At 49.1% G+C, this 24,150-nt stretch overlaps 1 protein-coding gene across 1 annotated transcript; it reads left to right on the top strand.

The window, feature by feature from the left end:
* The first annotated feature begins 444 nt into the window (after positions 1–444).
* On the top strand, positions 445–23,293 carry crb2a (crumbs cell polarity complex component 2a). The gene is made up of 13 exons (XM_064307098.1): positions 445–700; positions 8,489–9,181; positions 12,458–12,653; positions 13,495–13,634; positions 14,121–14,300; positions 14,726–14,839; positions 15,310–16,269; positions 17,299–17,912; positions 18,343–18,508; positions 18,858–19,719; positions 20,015–20,131; positions 20,579–20,705; positions 21,198–23,293. The coding sequence occupies exons 1-13, from the start codon at positions 631–633 to the stop codon at positions 21,417–21,419; spliced, it is 4,461 nt and encodes a 1,486-aa protein (XP_064163168.1). The 5' UTR covers positions 445–630; the 3' UTR covers positions 21,420–23,293.
* Positions 23,294–24,150: the final 857 nt, after the last annotated feature.

Here is a 24,150-nt window from a genome sequence, read left to right as displayed (position 1 = left end):
ATGCTCGGTTACCACTTTCAGGTAGTTCTGTGCATGGCACATGCGGTGCATCGACTATTGTGTCATTTCTGCATTTCTTGTGTAGAGCATTGTGTAAGTATGTTTGGCATAGCATATATTCTAAAAATATATACGCAGAGCATTCTCATGACTGCAGAGCTTGTCTGTTTCTCCTGGTAGCTCTTAAACAGTCCTGCTTTTTTCTCCTCACGCAAGACCTAAAACAGGGCAGCATGAAAACACAGGTCCTCTTGGACATATCATGTGACATCTCACCCAGAGGGAATCGTCCTGGGAGGATAAAGCGCCCTGTGGAGGTATTTTAAAGTGTTTGGCCCTCTCTGCGGGGGGATCCGTGTCCGGGCTCCAGTCCAGGTTTTCCACGTGTCTCCCAGGGTGATTACACTGCTTTGACTGGGGCCAAGCTAACTCTGTCCAAAGAGGCTAATATTGCTCACGCCGGTGACAAAGCATGGAGTGCCTGTAGCACTGCCTCATCCAGACGCTTCAGGGAAAGGAGAAGTGGACTCCAGGATGCAAAGGGGGAAACTTCAGAACGGACCGTAACTGCTTCGTCTGTTTGTCTTTGTGTTTTTTGTACGTGAGAAGCAACTGGTTCACTTGTCAGCCATGGAGTTTGGGAGAATCCATTCGAAGTTCCACAAAACTCTCCTCATCACCATGATGATGTTCAAATGGGGTGAGGCTACCACTTATCTCTTACCTTCTTACTTCTTTATATCTAACAGCTATATCATCATTTCATGCATGTATTTTTTGCACGTTACATGGCAAAGCCGTGTCCTGGGCCAGGTTCCCGCACGGGTCGGGTCGAGGGGTGCGGTGGCGGCGGTTTTGCGTAGCAGAGCGGTGATCGCTGCACTCTGCCGAACTGGCCGTGTGTGGCTGGGAATAAGCCAATTGGGGAGGACAAGTGGCGATGCGGGTCTGGCAGCTGTTTGTGGTCGAGCGCTAATCCTGCCTTAGCCGCGGGAAGCAACAGGTTGCGCAGGCGAGCCGCGCAGAGCCGCGCAGAGCCGCTCACGCGCATGCTGTCCTCTGTCTCCCTGCGCTGCAACCCTGCAACCCTGAGCGCTGCGCATGGTAAACACGGAGAAAGGCATGCAACCTTTTCCTCAGCAGGTCTTCAGGGAGTACAGAGAAGCATAAGCTATGTAATGTGCAGATGCTCAGTGTGGTGATTCTGAATATATGTTAATATTTGATACCGTCTTGGGGGAGGGGGGGGGGGGATTGTCCATTTAGCTGATGCTCTGGATGACAGTCTGCTAAATGAGGGGGGGGATATTGGGATATCATCAGAATTTTTGTTTATGCATAATTATGTTTAAACTATGTCTCTAAGAATGCAGCAGTGTGTTGAATTTCATTGAAGGCTATTCATTAGCAACCGTTTCCTTTTATTTGTCAGGGTGACTGACACTGTGTAAATGGAAACCATGTGAAGCGTGGTGCCAGATTTATCTATGGTTAATTTTTACATCTGAACACAGGGGTTGCTCAAACTCTCTGAGCAGATCTTTCAGCTATTTTCACAGACACAGTCAAACTATTTCTAATTCCAGCCCTCCACAGTTAATTTCCCTGCTCTATTCAGCATGCCCAGCTGCATTGTCCTGGTTGGCTGGGTTAAGCAGTTGTTTACTGATTGTTTTATGCGAACGGCCAGCACAGTCATGCTTTGAATGTGGGTTGCTGCGCCCTGGCTGAGCCTCTTCCTCCTCCAATCACCTCCTCTCTCCTCCCATGGCTGGAGAGGGAGCCTTCTGCCCGGGGTGACTGGTACTTTATTTCTTTTGGGTGGAGGGGGGATTTTCGGCTCTGACCTAATTTTCCCTCAGCCCCCCCATGTGGGGTGTCTCACACAGGCTGACAGGCTGGCTGGGTGGGTGGGGGGTGGGGCGGGTTGCATTGTTTTTCATTACCATGACGATAGGATAAAGATATGGACTTCTGATCCAGGGACAGGCTTCATGTTATTTAGCTCAAGAGGAAGAAAACAAAATAGATTATAGGGATCCCTCTTGGCTGTTTTTGAAGAAGAAGAAAAAAGAGATCAAATTCTAATACCATGTGAATCTAATTACATTTGATTAACACTAAAACTATTTTCTGAGATAAGCCATTATTAACATTTGGAGATATAAATATAGACGCTTCCTCTGGGTTCAATTCCCTCTAGAGTCAGGTGCCTTTTAGGGAGGTGAGTCGCAAGATGTAATAGTGTCATTCATATTTTTGAGGCAAACTTTTTTTTTAAAATGAGAAAAGTGAAAGGTCAATTGACCGAAATACATCTATTTTGCCGTTGTAGAGAGGAAACATTCGCAGCAAGTGATAGTGAAGTTGTGGCTTATGCACAAGCGTGATAAGAGAAAGAACTCACAAGTAGCTACTGATGTCGACTTGCTACATGCGTTTCCTGCGAACGTACGTGCGGTCTGTTTCCAAGTATTTTTGTTATCTTTAGTATCCTCTTCGTATCTTAGGATGTTGTTAGTTATCCGCGATTAGTCCGTTGTGTTGCACCGATTGCTCGCCAGATTAGTTTATGGCTAGACCTCTGGGCTAGACCAGCATCTAGCTACACTATCCAGTGGCGTCACTATTGAAGACGAGTACATATATCTGTCCTACATCCATGAGACAAATAAGACGTCTCAAACTGATGCGGAAAGTAATACTTTTCACAGTCCCTACAAAACCTTGAGTTTTTCACGTATGAGGATAGGGGATACGACGGGGATTGATGATGTTGCTTAATATCATAATTTTAATAGGTTTCATCAAATAAACTCGGCTGTCTATTAATGAAAGCCGATTGGCTCGTCAGATGGTGCCCAGAGCTGACGGTTGAGGCGGCGGGATTTAAGGATGGACTTGGCATCTGACCGAAGCCAAGCCTTCAGTGCAGGAAAAACACATTCTTCAAGCGCCAGAACGCTTATTTTGCCAGACAGCTGCGTGCGGGCCGAATGTTTTAACTATCTTGAGTTCTACAGATAGCAGTGTGCGCACCTCGAAATCTTATTTGTCTTCGCACACACGCACGGTGTTATCAGTGGATCAGAAAAGGTCGTAGGACACACGGCAAAACGTGAAATGTTAACACATAGCGACAGATGCTACAGCGAGTCGTCATTCAATCAAATTCCATTTGCAAAGCTGACAACATAGTGAACACCAGTTGTATTTGTAATGAAGATTTAAGTTTGACGACCATAGTTTCAAACATATATATTTGTCCAACATCCTTAACTATTTTTGTGGGAGAAGCATTTGTTTTCTTAAATAGTTTATAATAATAATAAAATAATAACAACAACAATTATTATTATTATTATTAATAATCATTGCTTTGCTATGCACTGTACACCCATGTGAAACTCACAACAAACTACTTGGACAATGATGCGTAGATGGCTTGTGTGTGCCTACATGCATGCATATGTGTTTGCATGTGTACGTGACACTTATGTGCTCTATAAAACAAGGGAACGATGGCATCATCAGTGAAGAATGCACCCTGAGGTTCTGTGTTCCATCCCAGCAGGGGTTGGCCTGTCCAGACTGACAGAGGGCAGAACCTGCAGGGCTGATAGCACAGGTGTGAATGATGCCTGTTTCGCACTGACCTTAAACCTCAAATCTGCACTCGGGGACGGTCCGTGCTGGCCAGGGGAAGTTGTGCGGGGCAGTGGTTCTTTTTACAAACAAATGTCTCCCTATCCTGCGGGTTTGGGAGCATTTATTACTGTGTATCCGAGAGTGAGTCTCTGCCTCGGGCTCTGCTTCGACTGGGATCAGTGTCTGGTCTTGCTAATTAGCCTCATTTTTTCTTTCTCTTCCTTTCTTTTGCTCTCTCTCTCTCTTTCTCTCATTCTCTTTCACTCTTCTTCTTTCTCTCATTCTCTTTCACTCTTCTCTCTCTCTCTCTCTCTCTCTCTCACTTGCTCTTTCTCTAACCAGCGTGGTGTTTGTAACGTTAAGTCCCGTGTTTGGTGGTGCACCCCCTGCCCCCTCCCCTTTCCTTGTAGAGTGAGTGGTCAAAGTGCCCGCCACATGGTGCTCTGACAGGGTGGGGGCTCCGGGGCTCAGGGCCCCAGTGGCGTGCAGACGGGCCCTGGTGTCTGCGGGAGCGCTGGGGAGGCGAAGCACTTTTAACTGTGTGAGTGGCAGCAGGCCTGCTGCTGGTAATCCGCAGGTATCAGGAGCTTAGCGGGGCAGCAAAACCGCGCACCTCCAGCAGATTAAGGCAGGGAAAGCTGTCCCGGCTCAAGGGGGTCCCGTACAGTGACCATGAAGAGTCACCGTGGCAACCTTGGCTGGGAAGGTGGGGGCAGGGGGGTGCATGGCCATATGGACGTGGTGCGGAGCGGACCCCATTGGGGACCGGGGCGGGGGCTGAGGGCAAATCAGAAAGCAGTTGGCAGGGGCCGTGGTGTCATTGTTTGTGTTGCGGCTGATTTTGGTGTCTTCTGTGCCTCCCATAACCCCAAAAATTGATCTCAGCAGCTAAATTGTTTTACACTTTTCCAATGCACTCTCCCAGGAGCCAGTGGGTATTTTAGAAGTACGCCCTGCAGGCCACATAGTACTACAGGAGAGCCAGTGTCACTTTCCCAGTGTTGCAGAATGATTCCAGAGGCAATGCTGTGACTTTGTCCCCACAGTGATGGATGGCTGGATGAGCCAATCAGAAAGGGAGCCCCCAGGACAGTCGCACACGGTTTACTCTCGATGACATTGCACCTTCTCTGGGCTCTGAAAAGGAGGCTGCCCAGAAAAACTGCTGCTGAACAGTCCCACTTGCCTTGTATTAAAAAAAACCATAACTTTTATGGAATTTTCCAAGTCTGCACAATTCCAAATAAAATGTTTTTCAAAAAATCCAAGAGAGGCAGGAACATTACTACTGTTTACATAAGAAAAAAGAAAGAAAGGGGAAAACATATTGTTTACATTTTTTTGTCATCCGTAGAGTAAAGGCTTTGAACTTTAAGCTACGTAAAGTGCCAGAAGTTCCAGGTCCTACAATCAATTTTACCAAATTTACCAATTTACCTATTTTTATGTGCTATTTTTTAAACTGTTCTTGTATTTTTGTTTATTTCTGGTCACCCCTTACCAAACTGTGCTGTTTGTAACAGTGGCAGTTCTCTAAGTGCATCTCTGTTGGTCCCATCCAGCAAACATGCATCGACACAGCTGTTGGTCTATCATGAGTTTGCAAATTGGCACTATAGCAGTCTTCTTGCCATCAGTTGAGTCCAGGCAGTCAAGAGTAGAATCAGCTTTTATATGAATGTGAAGTAGTTGGGGAATGGACCTTCCGCTAGCCAACCTCTTTAGTGCAGACAGCTGACACAGAGGGCGGTCCGATAGGTGTTTGCTTGTGGGGACATAATTGTTTGTCGGGCACAGAGCTTCAGTCTGCTACTTCAGTGTCTAATGTACTGCTACAATAAAGGAAGTGCAAAAACTCCAAAAGAGCCAAACTCGTTTTCGGTCCTCCATGAGGTAGTTTCTTTTTGACAGCTCTCCTGTGATTCTGACGCATGTTAGCGTGTACTCTCCTGGAATGGGGTGTTTGCTGGTGGGACGCAGCATGCGGTCTGAATCCCAAATGTTGTCTGCGGCCCTTCGTGCCAGTGGGTGCCGTCAGTGGGGTCGCACTGTACCCTTGAGCGAGGTGTTTATCCTCGACCGCTCCTGTTAAAGTCCAGCCGCATTAGGGTTTTGGGAGGTGCGCGATTGTAAGTTGTAAGATAAGCTATCCGGCCATCTGGTGACTGGATGAATGCAGCTAGCTCTGCTGCCGCTACTGTGCTGCTGGCTCACGTGAGCACCCTTGCTTTGACCTCCCCCCTCTGATAGGAACCCCGCTCCCCACCTCCCCTTCTCATCCCAGAAGATCCCAGAAACCCTGACAGGGAGAGGTCAGAGGTCGGGCATCGGAGAGGAAGGATGGGGGAAGTTACAGGTCTCCCCTAATCTCAGTCGCTTGCTTTTCGGGTCGCTATGGTTACGGAATTAGGAGTCAGGCCGAATCATTCTTTCGACAGGCCCCTCCCCCTCCCCTCTCAGTCAGGCCCTGTTGTCTCGTGAGTGTGAGTGTGTGTGTGTGTGTGTGGGAGTGGAGTGTGGGGGTTTGGGGCATTCTGGGGGGGAGGGTCGAGAGGGAGGTACAGTGCACCATCGCACACATAACTGGGTTCCGGGAAGGGTCGTTCGGTGGGATTTCCACCTCGTGGCAATGAGCTAAATGGAAAAACGCTGAAAGCAGAAGTTAAGCTGTGGTTACGGGTACAGCCCAAATTACGCACTTTTACTACCTCTCTGTTTCAGCCCTGCCCACGGCCCCCACTGCTATGCCCCCCCCCGCACCCCCACCCCTTTTCACCTAAATTACAAAAGGAATGTGCTTCTCATGCTGCTCAGTCAATTAATTACTGTCATTACTGCTGTTTAATTTTACTCCCCCACTCACTTTTAGTGGCACTTTGTCAGTGGCCAACTGCCACTACTGGCCTCTCAATAATGTCCTGCTTTTCTTTTTTTCTTTTTTTTTTTGGTCAAAGGAATTTTTAAAAACAAAGCGTAATATTTAATGATACTGGTGCACAACAAATTAATTCTGGCTTGACGGTTTCCTTGGGCACTTCAGCTGGCAGCTCGGGGGCCAAATGTGGCCCTCCTCAGACTTCCTCTTGACCCTTTGATCACTGGGAAAGTAATATATTATTCAGATGCATCGGAAGTTGTGACTTTGTCCAGGTCTGCATCTGCGCAGTGTCATCATACATTCCACTTCTGACACGTAGATCTTGTTCACACATTGCTTCCTAAGTTGGTATTTGGAAAATATTTGGCCCGCTTTTGAAATAGAATCTTGCCTTGAAATAAGTTGTTATAAGTTTCATTTCATTATTAGATTAAATTATTAGATAATTAAATATCACTGTGTGTTTTTGTGTGCTACTAAACTGTCTGTATTATTTCGTGTAGTTCTCACTGCTTTACGAAGCCCTCTTTGGGCATTCCTTTGTCAAGAGCAGTTTGCTAAATGACAGTCGATGTGGCACAAGCACTCGCTACTCTGGTAATGTTGTTAGCCAAGTCTAGCGCTATTGATCATAGAAGTCAGGTGAATGTGTTTATGCACTCTTACACTGTGATTGGCTCTGGATAAGAGCTTCTACTAAATGCTTTAATGTGACTGGTTCACACTGATAGTCTTCACTGAGGTGGGGGTTTAGCGGTGTCTGAGGTGTGGTGCGTTTAGATGTCTGCACGTAGTTTGGGATCCACAGTCTTCGAGGAGCAGTGGAAGCCTGTGTGACCAATACACTTTGCTGTCACCAACTCTTTTACCACCTGTGCTCAGGTGGTGGTCTTGGGTCAGACGTGTTAAGTGCTTTACAGCCCAAAGCCATCTGTTGGTTGGAGCTCCAGAGAGCGGGGATGGAGGAGTTAACTGTGGTAGGGTCAGAGAGCAGGGATGGAGGTGTTAACTGTGGTAGGGTTTGGTTAGTCTCTCTCCGTTGGGCACAGAGCTCTCAACTCTTGGCACCGATGGCCCCAGGCATTCTTGCTTGTCTTCATTAATATCTTCTGCCTGACTGAGAAATTTAGAGCAGAACAGTGATCAAAGTGTGTGTGGACGGGGAGAGCAGGGGAGGGGGGAGGGTAGAGGGAGCTGTGGAATGTAGAATGATTCTACAGCGAGTCACACGATTGGTTGATTCAGTGAAGCAAAAGTAAAAAAAAAAAAGAAAAAAAAAAGACTAAACTAAAAATTAAATCGTTCAGCACTGTCAGCCACCAAGAACTTCTCTGGGTGGCGTATGGTGCCCTTGGCATTAGGGGTCATACTCAACCCAGTCACTGTAACCTCCTTTCAGTTCCTCTACAAACATAAACAGTTAGGCCTGGTACTCCTGTTTCTCCTGCCGTTCTTCAGTTACAACTTCTGTTGTGTTAAACTTTTAAGTAATTATCATTAGTTACAGTATGTTTTTTGTTGTCTTCAGTTATATTTGTTTCTTATTTTCTTTCATTGCATTTTTGTTCCTGCTAAACTTTACTTCATTTGTTGCTTTATTCTTTAGTTAAATGTATTTATTGTGTTGATCTTTAGTTATAGTATGCCTTACTTTGTTTTATTGCTACATTTGTTAGCAGTGTCATTTTAACAGGTGAATGTTTTGCTGTGAACATCTTTAGTTATTATTGCACTTGTCCATTGCTGCCCTGTAGCGGTTGTTGTCCCCATGCTTCATGAATGACTGAAATTCTGTTGATTTTACATAAGATGATTTTAGCTTTTCTGGACATTATTGTTGTTGTTGTTGTTATTGTTGTTGTTATTATTATTACTATTACCTGAAAGTAAGATGATTGTGATGCACAGGGGTTTTTAAATAAGTTAAATAAACTGTTATATTCCCCCCCCCCCCGTTCGCAGGGATATTCTGCTCCGGCTCGTCGGATAAGTGTCTGTCGGAGCCGTGTCAGAACGGGGCCACGTGCGTGGACACCATGGACGACTACGTGTGCCTGTGCCCGCGCGAGGCCGTGGCCTACATGGGCAAGGACTGCCAGCTGCTGTACGACGGCTGCTCCTTCGCCCGCTGCCCCGGCTGCACCAGCGTGCCGGGCACCCGCCAGCACACCTGCCCCTGCCCCCCGGGCTTCGCCGGGCCCAACTGCACCCTGGACGTCGACGACTGCCAGAGCGCCCCCTGCGGGCCGCCCAGGGACGTGTGCGTGGACGGGGTGGACGCCCACTTCTGCGTGTGTCCCGCGGGCTTCGGAGGGGAGGACTGCCGGACGGAGGTGCGGGACTGCTCCGCGGAGCCCTGCCTGAACAACGGCACGTGCGGTGCCACGCCCCTGGGCCACCGCTGCCAGTGCCCGCCGGGGTTCCGGGGGGAGCGGTGCGAGGAGGACGTGGACGAGTGCCTGTCGGACCCCTGCCGAAACGGCGCCATCTGCCTGGACGGCGCCGACCAGTACCACTGCTTCTGCGTCCCCGGTTTCCAGGGCTACAACTGCGAGATCGACATCAACGAGTGCGCCTCGCGGCCCTGCGAGAACAACGCCACCTGCGTGAACGAGAAGGACCGCTACGCCTGCGCCTGCCTGCTGGGCTTCACCGGTGAGCGCCGGGGGTTATGGGTAGCAGTGTGTCTGAGGTGTGGTGGGGGGATGTGACTGGGCATGGAACGGGTGTGACAGGGGCACATTCATATTTTATTCATGGAACGGGTGTGACCTAGAGTGGCACTGTGGCAAAGGATGTCTGTGCTTTAATACAGAACTGGAAACTCCTGTTGCCATTGGAAACGAGTGGCACCGTATTGGGAGAGTGGGGAGTTGGGACAATTCCAAGGGCCCTGACTGACTGGCACTCAAAAAATATTTGAGCATAAGATTTTTTGGGGTGCCCTGGGGTAGTGAGGCCCAGTGTGAGATCTTTTCATAGGGCCCAAAATCCCTGGAGGTGCCCCTGCTGGGAACCACCTGTAGTTAAGAAGCAGAGATGACAGAAGGATCGTAGGAGTGGAGTGTTAGAAGGACCTGTAAAGTCCGAGCTGTGCCTGTGTTTGTCCTGGCTCCCTGGTGGTGTAAAGAGCATCCCATTGCAGTCAGGACTGCAGAGTTAAAAACCATATTCTGATTTGGGCTGAAGAACTGTCTCTTCCACACGTCCAGTCCCCCTTTTCAGCACTTCGCTTGATCTTAGCCCTTTGTTTAGTACCAAAATATATTATTATATGCATCCATATTGTTTAGTACTTTGTTTAGTATTGACAGGGGCCAGTGTAATGTTATAAACATTAGAGGTTGCAGGTTTGATTCCTAGTATGGTGCAGCCATGGTGCCTTTGAGCAAAGTATTTAACCTGAACTATATTAATTCATAATATGCAAAAATTAAGGCTTCATATCAAGTCTGACTTAAGATGCTGACTTAGACATGCATTACGTTACTAAATGAATACATTTGGCATTGCATCAATTAAGCTAATATCACATGAAAATAGATCAATTTATTCCTTTTTTTATTTCCATTTATTTCTTTATTCCTCTTCAAATGAGCTTTTTTCATTTTTAAGCTAACTGTTTCAATCAGAGCAATCCACCAGCAGATAAGTAGTTAGGAATTCATTAAAAATCCTACTGGCTCATTTAGCCAATATCGCTACTTCGTTGCAAGCAAATGACTCATCTTACACATCTCTTTTCAACACAGAGAGTATTGCTATGTCTGTATATAGTATGGGCCTCCCACCTTATGTATTGGGTTGTTGTTTATATACACGTAGACTGCAGTATAACAAGATCAAAAGAGCCTGACATCTATTACTTGGGGGAAGGTAATGGATCTCTTCCTTTCCTTTAAAAGTTCATACCCACTTAGCCAGTCGTTTTTCGCAGACAGCACATTCACCATTGCGCTGAGAGTGATCGAGTGTTGACATTTGATGTTGGACAGAATTCCTATCTTTGTGTGAGTGCGTGTGTGTGTGTGTGTGTGTGTGTGTGTGTGTAGGCCAGAGTAGGTACCAGTTTGGGTGAGGGAAAACATCCACGGTATTTCGAGTGGCTTGTTGTTCGATGAAAGGGACAACCGCCATTTCTCTGAGAATGAACCTGAAGTGCAACACTGCCAGTCCCAGAGCAGGTGGATAATGGGGCAGTTTCTCCTTTGGGAACTCGCCCAGAAACACACAAATACACCCTGTGGAATCTATACTGCATGTTAACACCTGTGATGAATGCCAAAGGTTTTATTTTGGGATTAATATCCAAAGAAGGAAACAGGTTTCATTTGCATCAGCTAAACTGTGAAATGGCTGCTATCATTCTCGCCCTTTTGGGGTCGCCAACGGTTAGCAGACCCTTTGAGAGTGACCCGGTTCTAAAAGGAAAGGTGAACATATTATGCATATTTACTGGTTTAAGGTTCAAATATGTTGTTAAGCCACAGATTACACAGAGATGCTCGTGGCTAGCCTGATCAGATCACAACGTTACTTTTTGGAGTACTTGTCACACGATTGGCTGTTAGACTCATAGGGCTTTAGTTCTAATTAACCCTGAGGCTGGCCTGACCTCTCTTCCTGAAGGCTTCGCTCACACCTGAGGTTTGAAAGAGAGAAGGGCTGTGATTTAGTGGCTCTGATTGAGACAGCAGCCAGGGGGGCGGGGTTGTCAGGGGTGGTGGGGGGGTGGGGGGGGATATTGGGGGCCGGAGCGTCGGGCCTCCAGGAATGTGGGCTGAGGGGAGAGGGCTGCTAATCTCTCCGGGCCCGTCGCTGTGGTAACGCGCAGACGGGCTAAGCCTGGCGCAGACGGTGCAGGCTGATAACCCAAACAGGTAACAGTGTCCAGAAGGCCCGCGGCCCTCCCCCCGACAGCCGCAGAGATAAGGCGGGTTACTGCGTGCAGTCAGCGCCGTTGGGCCGACGCGATTCCCTCGCCGGTTCGTCCTTATAAGGTCACTGAGGGCCAAACCCTGAGATTTTAGGGTCAGTTGAATCTGCCCCCCCACCCTCTCAGTTTAGTCTGGCCTCTGCTCTGGCCAGCCAGTGGTGGAATGAGCTCCCACTACAGCCTGGACAGCTGCGTCGCTGTTTGTCATCTGCACGCGCACCTGAAAACACGTATACACTACATCGTGGCTCAACTAACTGATTCGTTAGACGTTTGTACAGGTTTGCTAGCCCTACCTGCCTCCATCAAACACTGTGTCCTCAAACCCTCCTGCTGCTTAAAGCTGCAATTATCAGTCTCCCTCCTGCCCTTACTATGGCACTTCATGTTGTAGGTTTATTACAGTACAGTTGGTTGTAACGCTGATGAACTGGCGTCGGTGTTACTCTTTTCTAGGTTGCTGTGTATAAGGGCATCTGCTAAATGCCCAAATGTAAACGTTTAATAGCTGTGGTATTTCAGGAATGCGGTAGTTATGCCGTCCCCACCTGGCCCCTGGTCCGGCGGGGTTTCGAGCTCTCTGAACCCTGCCAGTGTTCTCGTACGTGAGGAACAGAGCCACAGTGCGCTCCAAAAGTGCGGAAATTGGGTGACTCAGAACAAAAAGAGCTGTTTCTGTAAAACGGTAACACATATAACATAAATGTGTAAAAAATGTGATGTACTCCTCTGTGCAGCTCCCAGCCACAGCCAGGGTGTGGTGATCTGCCCACTCATCGCTGTGTCCAGAGCTGCTGCGCTCTGTCGTTTTCTCTGTGAGGGACGAAACTTCATCACTTTATCACTCCATCACTTTCATCTCTGATTTCTCTGTGAATGGGTGACAGGTGCATCCTATAATGTTTTTTTCCCCACTTTTTTTATGTGTGAAGGGGTGAACAATGTGCCTTTCGTTGTCTCACCGCTGCATTTTCCTCTCTCGTTCCTCTGTGTAGGGGTGAACTGTGAGATGGAGATCGATGAGTGTGGGTCGGATCCGTGTCAGAATGGGGCTACCTGTCAGGACCAGGTGGGGCTGTACACCTGCGAGTGCGTCCCCGGGTTCCAGGGTCCCCACTGCGAGGTCAACATCGATGAGTGCGCGAGCGCGCCCTGCCTCAACAACGGCACCTGCAATGACCTTGTGAACAGGTATGGAACCACTGATGTACACCTGTCTCCATACTGGTGTATTAACTACATTTGTGTAAATGCCTTTTCAGAGACAGCTATGGGCAGTCATACTTTGCAGTACTAGAAAACAAACAATTTATTTATTGCGTGAAAGCTGAAATATCTTTCTAAATAATACACTGGGACTGGGAGACTGGGCTTGTTACTCAAAAGTGGTCGGTTTTGATGAGGTGTGGCACTGGATGCGTAACCTGAATTGCATTTGTTAATTATGGATTTGCACGATCCTCTGGGCAAGATCATCTGCTAATGAAATGTCATTGTAAAAGTCCAGGTCCTCATAATGTCTACTAATATTATAGCAAACTGTTGAATTACTCTAGGAAGAATAAATAGCCAACTAATTAAAATCTGCAATATTTTTCTTCTCATTTAAATTTGACCAAACAGTGCCCTGCATTACATTTACTGTAGAAAATTAAGACCATCCTCACCATGGTTCTCTCCTGTTTGTTGTCCTTTTGGTATTGTACCTACCTCAAAAAACCAGTAGAGGGCATTCTTAGCTAATAAACCCAAAGCTGTTCAAAGTTTCTGACAAATGAAGAGAGTGAAAGAGTGTGAAAATCATATTTGATTGCCTGTCTATTACATCATACATTAGAAAACCAATTTATATTAGACTCTAATTTATATTTCTAATAATAAATACTATTTATTAAAAAAAATTACATGAAGTGGTATAAAAGTAATAATGTATTGTACAAAACAGAAATGGACTTTGAGAGGCGAATGTTTGAGGGATTTAATTCAGAGCCCTGTTTGTGTGGTAGTCACTGCTGTGTGTGTCATCCTGTAGATACTCATGTGACTGCAGTGACACAGGGTTCACAGGGGAGCACTGTGAAGAGGACATCCCTGAGTGTGCGTCTGACCCCTGCCAGAATGGCGCCACCTGCTGGGAGGGGGTGAAACTGTACAGCTGCCTCTGCTGGCCAGGTAAACGCAGCAGCCCCTGCTGGTCTCTGAAGTGTTCGCTGGCCTCTGTCTCTGAATAGTCTCTGTCCCTGGCCTCAGTCTCTGTGCTCTGGATATTGATTTAGTGTGTGTGTGTGTGCGCATGTGTGTGTGTGCACGTGCATACGTGTTTCTGTGTGTGCACGTGCGTGTGCGCGCATGTGTGTGTATGTGTGTGCATGTGTGCGCGCATGTGTGTGTATGTGTGTGCATGTGTGTGCACATGTTTGTGTGTGTGTGTGCGCCCTCTGCAGGCTATGAAGGGGAGCGCTGTGAGGTGGATATTGATGAGTGTGCACATGTTTGTGTGTGCGCCCTCTGCAGGCTATGAAGGGGAGCGCTGTGAGGTGGATATAGATGAGTGTGCACATGTTTGTGTGTGTGTGTGCGCCCTCTGTAGGCTATGAAGGGGAGCGCTGTGAGGTGGATATTGATGAGTGTGCACGTGTGTGTGTTCGCCCTCTGCAGGCTATGAAGGGGAGCGCTGTGAGGTGGATATAGATGAGTGTGAGGCGCAGCCGTGTGAGAACGGTGGGGCGTGCATCCAGCGCTCAGACAGGGCGCATTACGGAGAGCTGCCCGAGAGGGAGTGGGAGTTCTACGCCTACGCTGCCGGATACCTGTGCCAGTGCCAACCTGGATACGCAGGTGAGTCTGCTCACACTTACCAATGCCAATGTGGGCACAGGGGTATCTGGATTTAACTGCCAATGCCTGGATGCACAGGTGAGTATGCATTTACCGGGGTTGGTGTCTAGATACACAGGTTTATCTCTGAGTCTTTTTCAGCAGTCATTTTTCAATGGATTACATATTTCATGCTGTTATTATCTTAATATAATCTGTTGTCAAAGCATGCTTCTGTTTGCACATTTCTGTTAGCAGAGCAATCTTATTGAATTATCATCTTAAGATGATCATTTACTCTAATTATGAAGTCTGAAAATGGCAGAAATCTTTTTTATTGGATGTGCCCGAGCATCCACCAGATTGACTGCTCTTGTTTTGCCCAGATTTATTGTTTTCTATTGGTCCTCTCCCTTTATTGACCCCTCCCCCTGCCACCCTGACAGGAGAGAACTGTTCGCTGGATATAGACGAGTGCCTGTCCTCGCCCTGCCTAAATGATGGGAGCTGTGAGGATCACATCAATGGGTACACCTGCACCTGCCCTCCTGGGTTCACAGGTGAGAGAGCTTCACTGACTGCGCTGGAATCTCAGTGTCAACAGATTAATTAGAGCTTTAAAGAAAAACCCACCTGTCCTCCCTAACAGCAGTGACTCTGAGGGCAAGTGTGCCATGTAGTCCGAGTGTGGGAGTAGTCGTCTCTGAGAGGGAGTGGTAGTGTCTCTGCATCCTGAAAGATGGAATAATAGGCACTAAGCATGGGGAATCAGAGTCTGAGAGTGGGGTAGTAGAGTCTGAGAGTGGGGTAGTGGAGTCTGAGAGTGGGGTAGTGGAGCCTGAGAGTGGGGTAGTGGAGTCTGAGAGTGGGGTAGTGGAGTCTGACAGTGGGGTAGTGGAGTCTGAGAGTGGGGTAGTGGAGTCTGAGAGTGGGGTAGTATATGGGAGTATACTGCAATAAATATGGGGTATTATATAGTTTAAATATGGGAGTTGTACAGGTTTAGTAATGTGGGTGCCATCTTTCCCAGGTTTGGACTGTGAGGTGAACATTGATGAGTGCGAGAGCGCCCCCTGCCAGAACGGGGCGCTATGTCAGGACGGTGTGGCCGACTACACCTGCGTCTGCCCTGAGCTGGAACCCGACGCCCTGCCATGGGGGGGCCGGCACTGCGACGTGCTCCTGCTGGGCTGCGTGGCACACGCCTGCGAAAACGGCGCCACCTGCCGGCCCTGGGTGGCCTCGGACGGTCTCCACGGCAGCACCTGCGTCTGCCCGCCAGGGTTCTACGGGGAGCTCTGTGCCACGCCAACCACCTTCTCCTTCTCTACGCCCGGATTTGTCCTGGTGGAGGTGCCGCCGGCCAATCGCAGCCGCCGGTGGGCGGAGCCAGGGCCCGGGCAGGCGAGCGTGAGCCTGCGTCTCCGCACCACCCTGCCGGACATGGTGGTGTTCCACCGGGGCGACGCCCACAACTTCCTGTCCCTGGAGATCGTTGGCGGCAGCCTGCGGGCCAGGGCGGAGTCAGAGGGCGGGGCTCAGGAGGCGTGGCTGGAGGGCGTGGTCAGCGACGGTGACTGGAAGGAGGTGGGCGTGGTCGTCGGGGCCGGGCTGATGCTGGTCCTGAAGGGGGCCGTGTGCGAGGGTGAGGAGGGCTGCCGAGCTGAAAACATGGACCCCGCCGTGACCTTTGACCCCATGGCAGATTCCATGAATCAGGTGTATGTGGGCGGGGTCCCTGATGACTACCTGGACACCACAAAGACCAGGACAGGGTTTGTGGGATGCATGGAGGACCTGCTGGTGGACGGCCGACCCATCCTGCCCCAAAACCTGTCCCCTGGCCAGGATGAGGACCTGCAGCCGGGCTGCCACAAGACCGAGTGGTGCCAGCCGGACCCCTGCTCCGACCACGGCCAGTGCATCGACCTCTGGACCCGCTTCCGATGCGACTGTCACCGGCCGTTCCACGGGCACAGCTGTGAAGAGGGTAGACAGACTCGCCTGCTACATTTACATTTTACAGAGACAATGCCAAGTCATTGGTGTCCCAACTGACAGCAGTAGTCCGTACATGACGTTAAATGCCGTAGTAGCTGCAAGAGGGAAACGTTTCTAGTTATAATGAGAGCCTTTGTTTGTTAAGACACTCTAACATATCTTGTTATTACAAGAAACTTGAATATCTCGTTATAGAGAAAACAATTGTTTCTTGTTATAATGACAAACTTCCCTGCAGCCTTCTGTGCCCCTTGAGCTGACCAATGAGAAATAATGCAGTGACTGATTCTTTCCTCTGTATAGCCCCATGTATTTCAGTATTCCTCTTAATGTATGCAGACTTATCACAATTTCATCTGAGGTGCTCAAAGATAGCAGAATTATTTAAATTTATTTGACAAGGTCAAAGCACATGAAAAGCATTTATAGAAATTCAGCAGAGTTAGCCAGGGAGGCTAATATTCATCTGTAGGCCTTGGGCTACGAATCCAAGTTTTTGGATTGTGGGGGGAACCAGGAGTACCTGGAGGAAAGCCACGCAAACGTGGGGAGAACATGCAAACTAGACAGAGAGGATCAGGGCAGGCCGTGACTCGAACCTGGCAGTAGTGTGAACCACTGAATGAATTCTGTATCATTTTCAACAGGCTGTTTTCTTGATATAATAAGATTAATATCTATAATAAGACAGTATCTTGTTATAATGAAATATGGAAGTATGCTTTTATTATTATAACAATATCTTCTCATTCTAATGACATATAAACCTTTCTAGTTATATCAAAATTAATTAATTAATGTTTCTAATTATAACAAGAAACATGTCTTGTAACAAGATACTGAGCTTTCTCTGTGTTTTCTCTGTGGCAGCAGGGCCCTGCTGTACCATTGTGCTCCGGCAGTAAGAAAAGTTATTTTAGAAGAAGTGATGGAGCAGTTGTACTCCCATCCTGGGTTGGTTTTGCTTCTTTTGTTTTCGTTTGTCTGATCCCCCCCTCTCTCTCTTTGTCCTCCGCAGAGTACCCCTCCTGGACGTTCAGCCACGAGAACTCGTCGAGCTACGCCGCGTTCGACATCCCCGCCGCGCTCGGCTTCGACTTCAGCGCGTCCTTCTTCCTGCGTTCCCTGAAACGGGACGGCCTGCTGCTCCAGCTGCAGCGGGAGGGGGCGCCGTACCTCAGCGTGTTCCTGCAGATGGGCCGGCTGTGGGCCGCCGCCCCGGACGCGCCCCCGGCCGCCGCCCCCGTCTACGTGGCCGACGGCGAGAGGAGGCTGGTGGAGCTGGAGCTCCGGCAGGGCCTGGTGTCCCTCCGGCAGGGGGCCGCGCTGTACCCGCTGGGCGTGCTGCCCGCGGTGGGCGTGGAGGCGGGGGATTCGGCCTTCGTGGGCGGCCTCCCGGAGGGCGGGGGCGACCTGGAGGCCTGGGGGGGGCACTTCAAGGGCTGCCTTCAAGACGTGCGTCTGGGCCGAGTGCGGCTGGACCTGGACGCTCGCGCGGACGCTGACGGTGACGCTGGTGGTGACGCTGGTGGTGACGCTGGTGGTGACGCTGACGATGACGCTGAGGAGCGCTACTTCCCTAGCGATGCCAAGGACTTGGAGCCTGGATGCATCAGCGATGACACCTGTCTGGTAAGGAGCTCCGCCCCCTCTACCCTCTCTTTACACTGTAAGGCGGAGCCTGGCCTTGCTCTGACCAATCACAGACAGCACACAGACCTGGATTCAGTCAATGTTTGACCTCATCTTTATGTTTTATTATTTACCAAAATGTGCTTATAAAGATGACAGCTAACATTTTAACTAAGTTATAGACAAATGTTGATTGAATCCAGGTGACTTTTGTTAGGAGAACTTTATATCAAACATGAAATCCACTTAATTTAATCCACTTTAATCCACAATGTAATTGTAAACTCTAAACTGTAAACTGTGTGGGGAAAAAACTGACCAGGTGAGAGTGATTGCTGGTTCACTCACTCTCACCTGGCTGGTTGTCGTAGTGATGGTGCAGTATGGCTGTCGGAATGTGAGCTCAGCTCATCTGACCTGATGCCCGCAGGTGGAGCCGTGTCAGAGCGGGGGCGAGTGCAGGGTCACCTGGAACGACTTTGCGTGCGCGTGTCCCGTGTTCTTCACGGGGAAGACGTGCGAGACGCGCGTGTGGTGCGTCAGCGACCCCTGCGTGATGGGCGGCCGCTGCGTGGACCTGCCCGATGGATACGAGTGTGAGCTCCGGGGCCCGGACTCCACCCCGTTACCATTCTGCACACTCACAGCACCTGGACCCCATAACCTTTAACACTGACCCCCATTCTCTTCTGTACACCGACCCGGACTGTTCTACACACTGAACCCATAACTTTCTGCATGCTGACCCCTTATAAACACTGATAGCCTCTGACCTTGATCACCATCCACACGATGCCACAACTCACTTTGTACTGCACTTAGCCACAGAGCCATTGGAATGTTAAAACATTTTAACATTTTAATGTTTGAGATTCAGACAGGAGTCTGAAATCATTTTGGCCACGCAGTAACCCTTCTGTCCCCTCCCCCTGCCCCTCCCCCCAGGCCTCAGCAATGCCACGTTTGAAAGCAGCGCCCTGCGGTTCAGCGCTGGCGGCTCCCTGGTCGCCCCGGTGACCGGCGTCTCCATGGAGCTGCGCACGCGGACGTCGGACGGCGTGCTGCTGCGCGCCTCTCTGGGGGAGGAGCTCTTCAGCGTGGGGCTCCGGAACTCCTCCCTCCTGGTGAGGATCCGCCACGCCAACGGCCTGGAGGCCCTGGCCTTCTCCAGCCGCCGCCCCGTCGCCGACGGCGACTGGCACCGCGTGCGCGTGTCCATGGCCGAGCCCCAGCAGGGGGCGTCGCGCTGGCTGATCGCCGTGGACGGCTGGAGCGAGGGGGGCAGCCCCGGCTCGGCGGGGAGCCTCGACTTCCTGGGCGAGGCCCCCGTGTGGGTCGGGGAGGAGTTCGCCGGTTGCCTCGGCGACGTGAGGGTGGGCGGGGTTTACCTGCCTTTCGTGGACGACGGGCGACCGCCGCAGCCCGCCCGCTTCGTCCGGGACGGGGGAGGGGACGTGCGTCTGGGGTGCGCGGGACGCCCCGTTTGCCTCTCTCAGCCGTGCCAGAACGACGGCGCCTGCCTGGACCTCTTCGACCTCCTGGCCTGCTCGTGCACACCCGGGTGGGAGGGGCCTCTCTGCGAGCGCGACACGGACGACTGCGCAGCCGAGCCCTGCGCGCACGGCGTCTGCACAGACCTCCTGGGGGGCTTCCGCTGCGACTGCGCACCCGGGTACGAGGGCGACCTGTGCCAGGAGGACGTGGACGACTGCCCGGGGCACGGCTGCCAGAACGGGGGCACCTGCGTGGACGGGGTGGACCTCTACACCTGCGTGTGCCCCCCCGACTTCACAGGACCCCTCTGCCAGTGAGTATCCATGGTAACAGTACCACCCAGAAGCTGGGGGCTTCAGAATAAAAGTTCTGTGTACTATAATATATTACTAATAGTTTGTAATATTTAAACAAGTACAATTACTATTGCAAGTGTCATAATATTTTGTTAACAATTAAATGATATTAGATATTAGACATTATTAATTATATATTATATAATATATAATATATGTTTATATATTCACCTGCAGATTGTACTGTTTTAAGTTGAATTTGGCACATGCTGTTTGTTGAGGGGAGAGTGTCATTCCTTGTCTCTCCACCAGGTGGCAGTACCCACCCCTGCTGTGTGAGGAGGATGTGCAGTGCGCCAATGGCGGGACCTGCATGGACAGGCCCTGGGGAGCAGACTGCACCTGCAGTCCAGGATACGCAGGGGACAGGTCAGAACCGGGGTCATACACCACGTTTGGGGAACCCCATTCAACATCTAAACCTGCCCTTTGGTGTCAATGATGAAATGAATGCGGCTCATGGTTTACATAGAGCCTCTTTTTGCCGGAAGAACTGTTTATGCCATACATTACAATCAGGATAGCAGGGGCTCAACACTCAAACCAAACATATTTCAAAACACGTTGAACCTAAACATTGCTGCTCTTTCCTTATGTAAATGTAATTCTTTTTTAATAAATTTGCAATAACTTTTACAAATGAATTAAACCAGAAAACCACGGGGCTACAACACACACAACCCAACATTTTAAAACATTGAATCACACATGATAAGAGCTAATCGCTAAAACAGTGGCTATATAAATCACAGACAGCTTGCAGACATCTCGGTATTGTCGTTTAATGGTGTGTATGTGTGTGCCTGTCTGTCCCAGGTGTGAGCTGGAAGCAGACGAGTGTGAATCGAACCCGTGTCTGAACGGGGGAACCTGCTTGGACCAATTCAACAGGTTCCAGTGTGTCTGCATTCCTGGCTTCATTGGCAGGCACTGCGAGAACAGCGTAAGAAAAAAAATACTCCTCCCCTCACTGCTCTCCCCTTCCCTCTCTTCCTTTCACTCCTTTGTCACTATTCTCTTCTTTGTCTTCCCCTCTACCATTCTCTTGCTCCATTCCCTCTTATCTTCCCTCTCTTCTTTCCTCTCCTTTTTTGGTGCCATTCTCAGCTTTCTTCTCCCTCTCCTCTTCTCATCTTTTCTTTTTTGTCCTCTCTTTCCCTCTCTCTGTGTTGAGCATTTTTTCCTTCCTGTCCTGGCGATGCCAGCTTTGCACAGCGTCTAAGTGATGTGGCATGTAACTCTGGTAGTGTGAAATCAACAGGGTCATGTGATTCAACAGAGTAGCATGATTTGATGAGGTAGCATGATATGATAGGTAGCATGATTTGATAGGTAGCGTGATTTGACAGGTAGCATGATTTGATGAGGTAGTGTGGTTTGAGGGAGCAGTGTGGTAAATGGCGCTCTGTGGCGGTTCTCCGGTTCTCCCCTGCAGAAGCAGGAGAGGAGGGACCGCGTTCCCTGGCTGGTGGTGGCCATCCCGCTGGGCTGCTGCTGTGTGCTGCTGGCCGTCATCGGGCTGATCGTCATGGTGATGACGGCGAGGAAGAAGCGCCAGTCGGAGGGCACGTACAGCCCCAGCCAGCAGGAGGTGGCGGGGGCCCGGCTGGAGATGGACAGCATGCTGAAGGTGCCTCCCGAGGAGCGGCTCATCTGAGCCCAGGACCCCCCCTCCCCCACGACCCCCCCATTCTGTACCCTGGCACACCCCTGCCAATTTACCGAATCACCTCTTTCTCAAAGCAACTATGTGCGACTGACACTTTTCAAGGTAAGATTTTAGAGACTATAAAATGGCGTCTGTGTTTTGACCCCACTCCAGCTAATTTAACAGGACACACCCGGCCCTCACCACTCTTTACTGCGGGTGTGGCTACAAGAGTGAAAGCTGTTCTGACCAATGAGGTCAAGTTATGCAATGACATCACACTGTAAATCTACCCACGGTTTAAGGATAAGTCATGGGACCTCCAGGGGCGGGGCCACAGCCCAACATGGAAGGAGAACCTGGGGTCGAGACAGGGGCTGGCCTTGTTGCCTTGGAGACCTGCTGCAGACTCCTGTGACGCATGGAGGGGAGTGGGCATGCCTGCTGTGACCAGGCCCACCCCTAGTGGCAGTGAGAATACTCAACAGGGCACCTACCTTGGCACCTCCCTGGCAGTGGGCAGGGGGTGTGGGGCGGAGTGGGCACGAACGCTGGCATGGAACCGTGCTCTTCAACACACCTGGGGTTTCCAGTGCCCAGACTTCGCCAGTTAGTGGCCTCGCACACGGGCTGCCTGACGCACCTGTGAAACTTCCTTTCCTCTGTCATTCCTTCTTGTTTACTTTTTTGCCACTTAATATGACTTTGATATGCGATAATGCACAGTATATGTATATTTTGAGTTGTGTGGGTGTGTGTGTAATATTTGTACAAGCTATTGTGTGTTTAGTTAAAACGGAAAGAAGTTAAAATGTGACATTAGAGCTGCATAAACGGAGTGGTCTACCCTGGCCTTTCCCTCCCTCTCCGAGTGGGTGCTGCTGTAAATACGTATTTATATTTTCCTTACGGTAAAACAGAACTAAAAGGATCCATCTTTACATGGGCTTTGATAACCCATCCCCATCTGTAGTCGCTTCCCTATTCTGGTGGTCTTCCATGTAACACAAGGTGTTGCTGCAGCTTCCTTCTAGTTGATCTGTGAGTGAAACGAGGCTGAACGCAGGTCTGTGTGAGTAGGGCTTAGATGATGGAAACCAGCGACTGTGGCTGGCAGTCCTGCACAGGGGCGTGTGATAGGTCACAGCGAGGGGGTGAACACAAGAACCTTAAACGTGAAATTACGAGGACAGGAGAACACAAATGTACACTGTGGCTGATCACAAGATCTCAAAAAACTTTTAAAAATCTAAATGTTTTGTGTTTCCCCCGCATGTTCATACGGAAGTTAGCCCCAGGCTACCAGTCCGGTCTCATTCAGCGCCTGCTTCTGTTGCCCCCGTTTCTGTGGTTAATGGAAACGGACATCACAGATATCCTAGGCCCACCAGATACTCAGTTCTGTCTCAGCACTGAAATGTCTGTCTCCCTACTGTTGAAACCCAAACAGTCCACACACTTGATGATGCACTCCCTCTGAAATTTCATTAAGGGACCTGACTAAGGACAATGATGTGACAATGGAGGTTCTCTACTGTGACACGGCATTGGAAACGCATGTGACCAACAGGAACCTCCTGTAATTAAGAAGCGTAGACAAAAGGAATCCAAGAGCTGAGTGTGTGTGTGTGTGTTTAAAGAAGTCAGTGTCACTCTCTTCACTTTAGGGTTGAAAAGTAGAACAGCACTGGACGTGTACATAACTGTGTGGGATATCTACTGTATTTTCACCTGTATTTCTGTTTTGTGTGGTAAATAAGGTTTTTATTGTTATTGTCTAAGTTGATTGTTTTTTATAAATGTAAAAATGTGCTGTATTTATCATAACTTGGGAGATGTTACCTATAGTTCACCTGAAAAACAAAAACTCAAAAATGTGAAAACCATTGGTGCTGAGTATTCTTTAAATTCTGTTATAGTTTCACTAATATTCAAATATATTAACTGCATACAAGTGCTCCCTTCCACAGACTATTCTACACCTCTGAAAGGATTTTTTTACCCTCCCACCACTGCTGATTTGAAAAGAAACTTTCAAACATTCAAATTCCATGCTTCTTGGCAGAGAAAGGGGTATTCAAACTATTGTTAAAATAAAGCACAGCATTGATAATTTTTGCATTATTACATTTGTTTGGTTAAAAGACTTATGTATCTGGCAGTATTTCCACCAAAACACACATTTCATCAAAAATTTCTTTAAACATTTTTTTTTGGCAGATTCAAGATTAGTTACTAAATAATGAGGTATACTTTCGGATTAAAGGATTTACGTTAGATACAGTTTAGGGTAGAGTTAGGGAATAAAGTTTGGTTAGGGTTAGGGTTAGGGTTACATAGGGTTAGGGTACTTTAGGGTTTCTTAGGGTTAGGGTTAAACCCATGTACTATGTACTGTTCTTCAAACTGCTGAACACAGCCGCAAACTCACCTTAACCTTCAGACTTGCCGTTTTTCTAACCCTAACCCTTGTTTGAGCACTTAACCCTGATTGCAGACACACTGCCCATTTTTCAATGGCCATAGGTACACATAGAAAATATTTGGCTCAATCAAAATCATTAACAAACCCATGTACTAACCATTCTTCAAGCTGCTGAACACAGCCGTGTATTCGCCTTAACCCTCAGACTTACTGTTTTCCTAACCCTAACCCTAACCCTAACCCTAACCCTAACCCTAACCCTCATTTGAGCCCTTAACCCTAATTGAAGCCATAGATTGAAGCCTAATTGAAGCC

This window comes from Anguilla rostrata, chromosome 14 (genome assembly GCF_018555375.3).
Source record: "Anguilla rostrata isolate EN2019 chromosome 14, ASM1855537v3, whole genome shotgun sequence".
Lineage (NCBI taxonomy): Eukaryota > Metazoa > Chordata > Actinopteri > Anguilliformes > Anguillidae > Anguilla > Anguilla rostrata.
The sequence above is the reverse complement of the archived record's forward strand: the minus strand, read 5'-3'. Positions and strand labels throughout refer to the sequence as shown.